The sequence below is a fragment of the Parasteatoda tepidariorum genome, chromosome 10 (assembly GCF_043381705.1).
Source record: "Parasteatoda tepidariorum isolate YZ-2023 chromosome 10, CAS_Ptep_4.0, whole genome shotgun sequence".
NCBI lineage: Eukaryota > Metazoa > Arthropoda > Arachnida > Araneae > Theridiidae > Parasteatoda > Parasteatoda tepidariorum.
Window position 1 is genome coordinate 72,021,084 of NC_092213.1, and position 12,755 is coordinate 72,033,838.

Sequence of the window (12,755 nt, forward strand, 5' to 3'; positions counted from 1 at the left end):
GGAAACTACTATCACGTTTAATATAAAAGGAAGATTTATTAACTAAACAATAAAATTACAGCATCGCAGTTCCAAAAAACAAATCTCACACTCACTCAAAAAAACAATTTACCTTCTAATTAGTCACCATAGCAACCACAAAACTCTTCTCGTTACCATCTATAAACTGATATATAATAAATAAATTATTTAACAAAAAATACGATGCGCATAAGCACATAATATTTTACACTCTGGTTATTTCAGTTTCCGTTTTTAGAAGCGCTATATGTTGAGCCACCCAACCTAGATTTGGCATGTGACATTTTTAGCGGCAATTATTGGTTGATTTTCTAGCGTTGCCATTCGGAGAGTTGTAATGAGGCTTTTTTTTTATCGCCGTGTAAGAGTAATATATATATAGATGTTTATTACAATTCAAAAAAAAAATATTTGTTTTCTGTGAACATTGAATTTTTTTTGTGGTCCACTTGAAGTTAAGCATTGTTTATTATGGCCCAAGTTAGCTTTTGAGTTTGACAGCCCTGGTCAAAAGCATCGGTTCCTAATCCAGCGTGGTATTTAGCCGTGAACGCTTAGTCGAGTGTTTGAGCCGAGATAAATATACTGTCCTACTAATGCTATTAATACAAGAAATGCTGTATTCCTTGTGAAATACAATTTTAATTCAGTTATTAACTTGACATAGGAAGACAAATAGTTTTAAAAATCCCATCAATGTTTTTTCTTTTACAATGAGTATTGTAACGCGAGCTTCAATACACAATGAATACAATAAAGTTATTTTCTTTGCAAAGAAATATTTCTTTTTATTCTTGTGCAGTATGTTTTTGTCCATTACTGACATATGTGTACATTATTTGTATATATCGTAAATTTATTCGTATTCGTATCCCATATAATAGATGTGTATTTGTTATTATATTTTTGACTGGAACATTAAATACACTGCTCAAAAAAATTAGGGGAGCCATGTGCTCCTCTAATTTATTTGAGCAGTGTATATTTAATGTATTTTGGTAGCATTATACACTGCTCAAAAGAATTAGGGGAGCCATGTGCTCCCCTAATAATTTTGAGCAGTGTAGTTAGGCGTTAAAGTTTTTCGTTTTTTTTTTTTAAATTGGTTATCTGCGCAACTAAAAAGGCTGGGAACTACTGTTTTAGAGCAGCGCTTTCCATTTTATTTCGGTGATGGAACCCTATATGATCTCCTCTTTTGACGAAACCTTGAAGCCTGCTTAATAACTTAAGTTCATTAGCAGCTGTAACTATATACTAACGATAGCAAGATTACTGATTAGTTTAAAAATATTTTATCTCGAGTTTTTTAATTGGTTAAGAAAAAAACATTTTAAAATTAGGTTTCATGTGAGGCAGTTGAATTCATGGGTTTTTGAGTGGTTTCTAGTTTATTTCTGAGTTAGTTTATGGTACATGCATAAGTTGAAATTAAATCAAATTAGCTGAATTATGGTTTTAAGCAAAAAAGTAGTTCTCAGAAAAACTTTTTTCTTATTTCTGTTTCTCATGAAAACTATTCTTAAATTTGGTTAGTTTACTTTAACTTACTTTAGTTTAAGTTCGATGAGAAAAACTAATACATGCTTTCATATAAATGCATATCATTTTTGAAATTAATTAAATAAATTGTAGGATTTTTCTAAAAAAATACTAATTTTTTTTCTCATTGATATTTAACTTTAATAATAAACAAACGTAACCGAAATATTGAACAAATTATGGATTTGTTCAGATAAATATATCTACAAATTTTACTAACCCTTAATGATTTAAAAAAATTCTAAATCTGAGGAACCCTGTAACACTTTGGTGGAACCTTTGGGTCCCGCGGAACTCCTATCCGAAATCACTCGTTTACAGTATTAGTTCTTTAACACGTTCACGCCGGGAGAAGTGAAAATACTGGTAGAAGAACTATTTCAATATTAGATAATATTCGGGAGGAGTTAATTTATTCTCAACAATAACAATTCACTGTAAGGAAATTTATCACGGCGGAGAAGCAATTCAATATAAAAATTGCATCCGTTAAAAACAATTGGTAGTTATGGATTTTCATTATTCCCGGAAAAAAACTAAAAAATGAAATTTATTGTTACCAGTTTTTACTCCGGTGCGCTGCCAAGATGACACAATCTAGCGTGACCCACCGGTGGGTCACCGCGGCGTGAACGTGTTAAGAAATCGTAACTTTCAGAATCTTGACAAGTGACTTCAAAATGTTCAAATTAAGTGAAACTGTCAACTCTTCCGGAGAAACCCCGCCATACGCGATCTCAGTTATATATTTAAAGTATAGTAAAATTTCTGTTGTATTTTTATATAGTGCTTGGAATGATAAACAAGTATGAAAATAAAACGGGAAAAGAGGGAGAAACTAGTAGTTAACTTCTCTTCAATAATAGCTGGTTTTTGGGGAGTTTTGAATAATCTCTTACTATTCTTAATCATGAATTAACCCTTCAATATTTGCATTTTGTCAGGTAAGAAATAATTGTATGTACATGTTAAAACAGTTAAAAAAATCTTCGCCATCATGGAGTCATTTTTCTCTCCAAGGAACTAGAATGAAATGATTTGCTCACTCGTTTTTGCTTTTGTATCTGTGCACTTCTTGTTGTATATGTGCTTTCGGACCTCTTTATAATTTTGATTAGAATAATTTTAATCAGCAGTACATATATATCTTTTGTCTATATCAGAGATATAGATAAAAGAGAAAATAATAAAATAAACTACTTTCTAAAAAACGGTGAAGAACTACAAGCTAAAATTTGCATGTTTTTGGTTATTTTTGCCAACGTTTTAGAAAACTCAGCACGGTTTACAAACAAAGTGGATTAAGGTTTAGAATTATTTAGAAGTAATGGGGAATAAAAGCCCTATAAATCGAATTTAATAAACAAAGAATCATGCGTTAAAAGAATACCACTCGAATATATGTATTCGTTATTCGGAGAAAGTTGCCATCTCTGATATCCTACACATCTAATATAACAAAGAATTTGTGCGTGTGTAAGTCTATGCGTGTGTGTTCAAGGTGAAGGAAATACCGTAGGCACAAAAATTACGACATGTATCACCAAGCAAAATGAGTACAATTATAAACAAACGACGCCGGCCAGCGGTTGCCGAGCGGTTAGCGTGCCTGACTGCGAAGCCATAGGCTGTGGGTTCGAATCCCGCTCTGGGCATGGATGTTTCTCTCTCTCTTTGTGCTGTCCTCTGTTGTGTGTGTGTATGATGTGTGAATGTGGCCCACCCTATAAACGGGTTTGTGGCAGTGTGGCGTGGGCAATGTTGCTCGCCTCCGTGACTTTGGTTCACAGGTGCCCACTGGGTAACGCCAAATGAGCAACAATTCTGGCATAGTATAGGCAAAAGATTCAAATTCAGTGCCTGCCATTAGAAAAAAATATATATATAAACAAACGACGAAGACAGTTTTCAGTTTTTTCATCCAGAGAAACTAAAAAATAGAATTTTCTCATTGGTTTAGACTAGAGGATAGCCATTGACTTAAATAGTCTTTCAACAATTCAGTTTTGTCAAATATTTTAAACATAACATCAATGATGTTTGAAAGCTTATAGCTCTTTTCAAAAATGTTGTTTGTTGCGCGTTCTGTAATACACTGCCTGCTCAAAACAATTAAAGGATATTAAAAAAATAGTCTTATAAAAAAATAAGTCTTATAAAAAAATTGTTATTTTCAAACTTCGCAGTAGGCAAACTAGGAGTTAAACGTCGAAGACGACACTTATTTGACAGCGAATTTGATTTGGCTTTCAACTTAATGTAAAACAAAGCGGAAAAGAATGATCCACATCAGTAAGAGCGTTATTTCGATGTCTGAACCGAATCAGAAGCTTGGAGAGTTATAGGCCGGTTAGAGGGGGCCAACATCTTTTGGGCAGGGCACAATACCGGAAATACGAAATTGCATTGTTGAAAACCGGAATTACATATTATACTTTCTTTAATAGCGTTTGAATGGCTTCATTGATTGACATGGCGTTTTCTGTTTCATTGCTAAGCATTTTTGCATAAGCATTGCATTTTTTAGATCATTTTGGGAGCAAACAATCGTACCAAAGGAAATTTTTATACACTAATTAGGGGGCACATAATGGGCCAAAATAGATTTTGTTAATTAGCCTAATAAGTTTGTTCTTCAAGCTATATATTCGTAGAAGCAATGTGTGAGTCGTGGTGTAATTGTTAGAGCCATGGGTAAAGAAGTTTGTAGACTCGGTGGTCAGGGGTTCGGTCCTGGTCACGGATTAGTTTTTAATTTTTTTTTCTGTTTACCTTATTTTATTTTTTAAAATTTATTTTTCGATATTTCAACGTGAATAAAGTGTTATATATATAAAAATAATTATTTTTCTTTGGGAAAGAGGGAATAATAGCTGAAAAACGGATAAATTTCTTCTCCGGATCTACACACACGACTCACTCCGTAACTCCCTTTAATATTAACTTATAATTTTCAAACTCTGCCAGAAATTAGAGATTACGCAGAGCTGCTCGCATACAACGTTGCACTGTCAAGCAAAAAGCAATGTTACGAAATGTTTAAAAAATTTAAGACGGTGAAACATCGAATAAATATAAATCTTGGGCTTCATCAGCGGCAACATGCAGAAAACATAAATTATATTCATATATAATATTATATTTATATATAATATTATATTTATAAATAATATTATTTTTTATATATTACATTAGTCCTTAAATAATAAAATTACATGTTCACGGCCTAGATCAGTAATGTGTGTCAGTAGTCCTGGGTATAAATATTAAGAAAAAGAAATTTTTTAGCAACAAATAGAAAGTTAAATAAAACTGAATAGCAATCAAAAGTCCATTTTAATCACAAATTAACACTTCATATGGATGCAAACCACATGAACATTTAAGAGATCAAAAAGTTAATCCAACTCTATCTTGAACAAAATGACTTTTATATTTACATATGGTCTTAATTTCTGACTGACCGATTTTAAATCTCGAAATAATTAAAATTCTACATAATTAAAATATACAGCTGATCACCGAAGGCAGCTAGTAAAGAAATAAAATTATGACAGCTTGATAACTGAACGGCGGTTTGTTCGAACGCTGGCAAAATGTAGAATTTAAAGTTGAAGAATAGAATTTAATAAATGAATAATATAAGTTTGTAAGTCTACAATATACTTCTAGATTAAATATCTTCAACAAAAAGAAAAGCTACACGTGGATTAGATGTGTCTAAATAAAGTGGAATCAAAATCAATTCCGTCGATTTAAATAGACTCCTATTGATGCATTCACTTTATGCTATTTTACTTTTTATATAGATACCCTGGATTGAAAATTCTTGCTTTAACAACCAACTATGCTATGAATTTTTAACTGTTGTAATTTTTCGCCAAAAGCACAGAACTTCTATAGATTTATTCAAAATTAACCGATTTACAATTAGAGAAATATTAAAATAAACAGTAATGAATGATTAGATGACAAAAAAATCTTTTAAAGTACTAACAAAATTAAAATTATTCTGCTTACCTGTTTTACTTCGTTGCCAATTTAACTTTTCTGAGGCATTAAAGCATTCATGTTCAGTAATCAGAGAAATATATTAAACGTTTCTGTTAACAAGTTATTATTATTTGTTTTTACTTTCACGTGACTAGTCATAAATTTACCATAATAATTTGGGGAAATACAGAATCTTTTAAACAAGGCAGATTGATGCACAATTTATTACAATAGGATAAAAAATATCTTTAGAAGTGTCGGGAACTAAAGATATACTTACGCGTAACACAACATAATATTCCGAAAACAAAGAAAGCTAAATTCAGTTGAATCATTTTCGTTCCCCGAAATCTCAACTTCAAATGGGATAAAAAAGAAAATCTTTTGTAACTGTCCAGTTACTTAAACATCTATAGAGATATGGAACACTCTTAATCACTGAAACAATCTACATTTCGAATATCTACTTTCAGAGAACTTATTTAGAATAGATAGTGTGAAGTAAGAAACCATTAGAGGGTAGAGGTCAAATGATTATGGTCTCTTACTATCATTTTCCCGACTTTGATTGCCTATCAGTTGGAGAAAAAAAAATTGCTGGCTTAGACAATCTCTATAAAATAAATAAACCAGGGAGATATAAGGCATTAAAAAATGAAATTGATTAAGAATGAATGAAATGACTGTTTAGAAACTTAGTTTTTTGCTTGTAACATTTCAGCAACTTTTCTCAATAATCTATTCTTATGATTTACAATTTAAAAAGAAAGTTAATGGATACATCAACGTCGTAAATTCTTCCAAACCATAACAAGCATAATAGAATTTTTTTTTTTATTATTATGAAATGAAAATTTGTCATATGTAATTCAAACACTCAGTGCGTTTTTTATTTATATTTTATTAAAATATATTATTTCTAATGAGATAAAATCAATCCAGTTTATTAGATTAATTTTATTGGCGAGAATATAAATGCAACGCGCTATAAAAATATAAATTTAAAGGACGTTTAACACTAGGTTTACGGACGTTTCTTATATACCTATCTCTACGAACGCGCGTCAATTTGACGCATGAACGAATGCATATAACAGCTGTTACAGAGATGCCAAATTGCTCGGGACAGCAAATATATATTTTAAAGTGGTAGTTTACCAATAGTGATTCTTGATTTAATAAATTCATTTAGTAGGTTTTTATGCACCACTATTTCTAAATAATTCGTAGGCTTATATGATTCACCACTTTTTATTCGCAAAATTTACTTCGTAGTTGTTTACCGTTTTTTAAATTATTTTCGCGTGTCCGGAGTTGTTGGCATCGCTGCACTTAAAAAGCAATGTAATTATATAAGAAAAAATATGAGATATATATTTATGAAATATTCTAGTATTTTATTTTTCAATACTTGAACAAATCTGACATAAATTGACATTCTGCGTTTGTTCTTTCCATTATTGCTTATCAGCAATAGCTGTTTATCCCTTGTTTAATTTGAGATTACGATATCGGATAATGGATCGAAGTATTGTCGGTACATTGCTATTATTGATGTGATATTGATGCGATCGCGTCAAATTGACGCATATCCGTAGCGATAGGTATACCAGAGAATTTCAATATTTCAACGCTTCTGAAGAAAATAGACTTCAACATATATTTACCTCAATCAATGGATAAAAGTCATTATACAAGAGATAAAGTAAAAATGCAAACGGGTCTTGTAATTTTCCTTATAAAATTCGAAATGCGTCAAAATGACGCGTCCCATAAACCTAGTGTTAAAAGAGTGTAACTATGTTGCCTAGTACCTTTTGAAAAGAGCGCTTTCATTTTACCAGCAGAAAGAAAATGATCGACTGAGTGCTTTATTTTCAGGATTTATTTAAAAATCGAATTAGTTTAATCAAACATTAAGTTCAATCAAAATCATTAGTTTAATCTGAGTGCAACTACGCAGTGCATTTTGTAATTAAGATGATTTGTAACAATAGCAAATATACGCTTGAATAATCAAATATGTTGTACCACTTTTTTAAATGGGTGTTTTTCACATAGCACTCCCCCCTTCCTTCTGACAAGGCATTAAAACTTTAATATTATTTACTCTATTGAAAAAACCGTTTTTTTTAAATGGCTGCTAGATACTAATGTAATGTGTACCTACCAACATTTACTTCTTCCTTTCAAAGTTTCCCAATTTATTTCTAATAAATATAAAACAGTTTCAAAAGTATGCTGCTTTCAGTTTTTTTCAGAAAGTTATATTACATTGACAAGTGTTACATCATATCAATGATGTTGTAGATAAGTATTAGATTTGATTTGGTAACTAACAAAAGAAAATTCAATTCTCTTAACCTTTTCCCATTAACCCGTTTTGTCCCGACTTTATATATTGAAATGATACAAGAAGTGGTTTTATGGATTATAATATATTATCGAAATTAATTGGTTTTTCTACTGTTAGGGCATTCAAAAAGTCTTTGATAGATCGAAAAGTACTTGCTCCTTTTAATTCTAGATCTAGTCAGAGATCTTTCATAAATTATGGTATCTGAGAATCTTTTAATTCACCCAGATAAATGAAAAAAGTTTTCCATCACAATGAATATTTTTGAAAAAAGGAACTGTCCTAAATATAGGACGCTGGGCGTTAACCGGTTAAATGTTACCAACCCATAGCATAGCTACCAACTTTTAAGTATTTTATTTAAAACTGAATTTTTACATCTAAATTGAAAGTAAAATTTATGCTCCGTTTAACTTTCCTGGATATCTAAATTTAGTTTAAAATGATTTTGACTACAGCAACATATAAATGGATTAATATTTATAAAAGTACGTGTTATTTATTTGCGTTATNTAAAAGTTGGCAGGTATGCTATAAGAAAAAATATGAGATATATATTTATGAAATATTCTAGTATTTTATTTTTCATAACTCGAACAAATCAGACACTCTGTCATCAATTGGCATTCTGCGTTTGTTCTTTCGATTATTGCTTATCGGCAACTGTTGTTTATCGCTTGTTTCATTTGAGACAACGATATCGGATAACGGTATTGTCGGTACATTCCTATTTATTATTCTTACCAACATTTACTTCTTCCTTTCTATGTTTTCCATAGTAATAATCAAATTACAGTGGTCGACACACTTGTTCCCCTATCGTCAGAATTAACAAAATGGCAGCATATGACGAGACCGGTCACGCTTTTATTTAAAAAAATTTAAAACGTTTTCAAAAGTATGCTGCTTTCAGTTTATTTCAGAAAAATAAATTGCATTGACAAGTCTTACATCATATCGATGATGTTGTAGATAGGTATCAGATTTGATTTGTTAACTAACGGAGGAAAATTCAATCTTCTTAACCTTTTCCCATTAAATGTTACCAACCCATAGTATAGCTACCAACTTTTAAGTATTTGATTTAAAATTGAATTTTTACATTTAAATTTAAAGTAAGATTTATGCTCCCTTTAAATTTCTTGGATATCTAAATTTAGTTTAAAATGAATTTTACCTCTTTTACATATAAATGGATTAATATTTATAAAGGTTCAGGTTAATTATTTGCGTTAATTACTTTTCAACTCTGTGACAAATAAAAAAAAAAGATATTTTTGTTTGAAATTGTAAACACTGGGGAAAATCATTTTTGGAGAAAATTAAACATTGGCAGGTATGCACTGGAAATGTAAAACTAATTGCTTTTAAACGTTTAGCAACCTCTGTTCTTAAAACGAAAAAAGAGCTGAACTAAATCACTTCACTTTGAAAGTACTGTCTAAGGTCGCATTTGCTAGTGTGTTGCCAAGAATTATCAACCAAAGTGTGTAGTTTCGGAAATGCTTGAATCACAATCTTACTACCAGTTTTTAATTTAGCTATTTCCATTCAATGTTGTTTTTAAATTAATCGGATTCCGAGGCAGTGATGCTACGGACCATTTAAAACGCAAGAAATGGTAGACACTCGGTTCAATTTAATTTATTCAATCTGTTTAATAATTAGTCGAAAACTACCACCAGGATTTACACTACAAATTATTATATTTAAAGCGAAAACTTTCTTCGCATTTGTTTTCAATACTAAACTATTAAAGCAATACTAGAAAAGTTGCCAATTTTAATATCTTCTTAAAATTTTAGCTTTTTATTTAGTACTACTATTTTCAGTTTTAATCGTTTGTTTCATCCCTGCTATGTGTAAGATTTCATTTCCGTATTAAATGCAAATTCCACTTTCTTTTCAACTACTTAAAATGCTCAAATTTCATTTGGAGTCTTGTACTTGGTGATAATATAAAAAGTTTTATACGTTATGATTCTATTGGAGTGTTGTCTGTTCGCTTCAAATAGAATTTATCGCGAAAAGAAATTCATCACACTGGGAAAACAAGTTTTTTGTTGTATTTATATAAGTAGTTGATATATCTTTTTAAGATTTTAGCTTTTTATTTATTACTACTATTTTCAGTTTTAATCGTCTGTTTCATCCTTGCAATGGGTAGGGTTTCAGTTCCGAATTAAGTGGAAATTCCAACCTCTTTTCAACTATTTTAAGTTCTCAAAGTTCATTTAGTATTTGGTGATAATATAACAAGTACGTAATGATTGAAATAAAGAGATTTCTGGTCGCTTAAAATTTTAAAACAAACCACAGAAATGTTAACTTTAGGAAAGAAAAAAAAATTATTATTATTTGTTGAAAAAAAACATGCTTTTGAAACATCATTAGACCTTTTTTTTATTTTCTTATTTAAAATAATAAAAAGTAGTATTAACTAATGGTCAAATTCTGCACTTAATAAATGTAAAAATATTTTTACTTATTTATTATTATTTTCATTTTTGAAAATAAAATCGACTAAGGATTTATTTGTTTAGAAATGATACTGACTATCGAACAAATTATAAAACAAACAAGTATTGTAAGAATTTTAATAAAAATTTTAAAAAAATACGTAAGTACTAATGTTAAATTATTAAAAACGTCAAAACATTACTGAACTTTTTATTTAATTAAAAAAAAATTTGTTTTAACTAATAACCAATTTTTTTTAAAGCTTTGTCTTCATTTCCTCAAAAATAAAAACAAATTAAATAAAGGTAAGCTCTGTTTTAATTTTTTTATAATTAAAAACGACTGAGCATTTATTGGTTGAAAAACAATAAAGTTAATATACTTAACTACATTTAGTAAATTTGAAAAAACTAACTTTTTATAACAAAGTTAAATACAAAATACCCCTATTAAATTTTGTCGCTTAAAATAAAAACAATAATTGAAAAAAAAATCACTGATTTGATCTATTGAGTTCAGAACGAAAATTTAAGATAACAGCGATTTTGCAGCAATCGGAAAATAACAGGTCTACTAAAAATAATTGACAAGAATCGTTAAACCCAGACAGAAAAAAATGGTATGAAATAATGCAGAACGAAACGATTGCTGCAAAAGTCTCACTGAAAATAATTTACAAGAAACCCGACAATTCCGACGAAACAAAATGCACAACGATCGCAAAATGACGTAAGTCCCATTGAAAATAATCTTCAAAAAACGCAAAATCCGAAAGGCAAAAATGGACTTAAAGAAACTATACATTGCGTTCTATATTACAACGCTGATCCTCGCACGAAACCGGGAGTTCTGATTCAATTCGCTCTTCGTCATTCAATATCACGAAACTAACATCATCTTAATAACAAAACGGTATCTACATCTCTGCAGCTAGACGAAATCAAAATCGTCTTCGTTAGTGCGATAACAGCGTTAGCCTAGTCAAGGATCCTTGCATATTAAATCGTTAAACCGCGATTGTAATCTAATTCCGGCGGCTTAAATCAGATTTCTGATGCATCGCCTAAAACGAAAGTCACTACATCGGCCTACTGATATATGCGTTAAAGCGTTACATCGATTTATCGTCCAGTCCTAAATATGCCCGACTGTTTCCCAGTGCCATCAGTCCAACTTTTGACCACTTGTCGCCCAGGTACAGTGTTTAAGATTAAACAAGAGCTCTGTCCTGGACAAGAAATATATTTTAATACTTAAATCAGTACACGTATATTCAAATCTCCTAGTGTAGCTTATTGTCATACAAAAACTTCGACCACCTTCCAACTAACTAGAATTCTCAAATTTTAACTAAAGCTCTATGCTTGATGCACTTTTTTCGAAAAGTTCCAAATGTAATATTCAGCATTTCGTACACAAAGAGACATAAAACTAAAAAGAGAAGCAATTAAGTAAAGTTTTTTTTAATGTTTTTTACAAGGAGACATAATATAAAACAATTTTATTTTTATTGGTTTCACAATTTTTATTTGGGTGCATTTTATCACAAATGAAAATCCTCCCTCTACACACTATTTCTTAAAAAACACAGCTTTCAATATTTGTTTACTTTATTTTATTATTATTCTTTTTTTGATAAATAAACTTGTTTCCAAATAAGAGTAAGAAAAAAGGTTTATTTTATTTGAAAAAAGTACAACTTGTTTTTGAAAGAAAAATATTGCTCCCCGTAGAGAAGAATATAATGAAATAAGAAACAGAATTAAGTAAAATATTTTTTTTTAAATAAATTATCATACTATAAAATTCCATTAACTTAATTAAGAAGCCAAACTATTAAATAAATGTATTTTTTAAACGATAACTTAACTAGATATGCTACTAGCGTATTAGCCGGCTACCATTTTAGCAAATTTTGAAAATATGTTTGGATAAGGTTCAAATTTAAAAAAATTATAAAACAGATTACACTACTTTTAAGAAATTACGTAGAGTCTTTTGCTATAGGAGCTTACGGTCTATATTCTGTAAATGTCATTCACCCAAAAGAGAGAAATTAAATATACAGTGGTGGCCAAAAGTGTGGACACTTTTTGAAAGTTTCATGTTTTTCAACTTTGTGTGCTTGTAGAGTATATTAATTTTCACTTAAATACAAACGTTTATATATCAAATTGAAGGTAATTTAATGTAGAATTTAATAATAAATACAGTATTACAATATCTGTATTACAAAAAAGGTTATGCAACAAATAGTCAGATCTATCTTAGATTTGCATTTTTTTAAAGTGATACTTACACAATCAATACTTAGTAGGATAACCCTTATTTTTTAAGACAGCTTCACAGCGTCTTTTCATCGAGTGAACGAGTGTTTGGAGTT

At 30.0% G+C, this 12,755-nt stretch overlaps 1 protein-coding gene across 4 annotated transcripts in view; it reads right to left on the reverse strand.

Moving 5' to 3' along the window:
* LOC107455829 (uncharacterized protein CG3556) overlaps positions 1 to 6,072 on the reverse strand; it is a 37,833-nt gene extending 31,761 nt beyond the window's left edge. The window contains exon 1 of one of the 4 annotated variants that reach the window (XM_043051526.2): positions 5,837 to 6,025. In XM_043051526.2, coding sequence (XP_042907460.1) covers positions 5,837 to 5,891 — 55 coding nt within the window. In that variant the 5' untranslated portion in view covers positions 5,892 to 6,025. Of the gene's footprint in view, positions 1 to 5,836 lie in introns of all 4 variants that reach the window. The other 3 variants (XM_043051531.2, XM_043051529.2, XM_043051524.2) reach the window with 3 other exon arrangements.
* Positions 6,073 to 12,755: the final 6,683 nt, after the last annotated feature.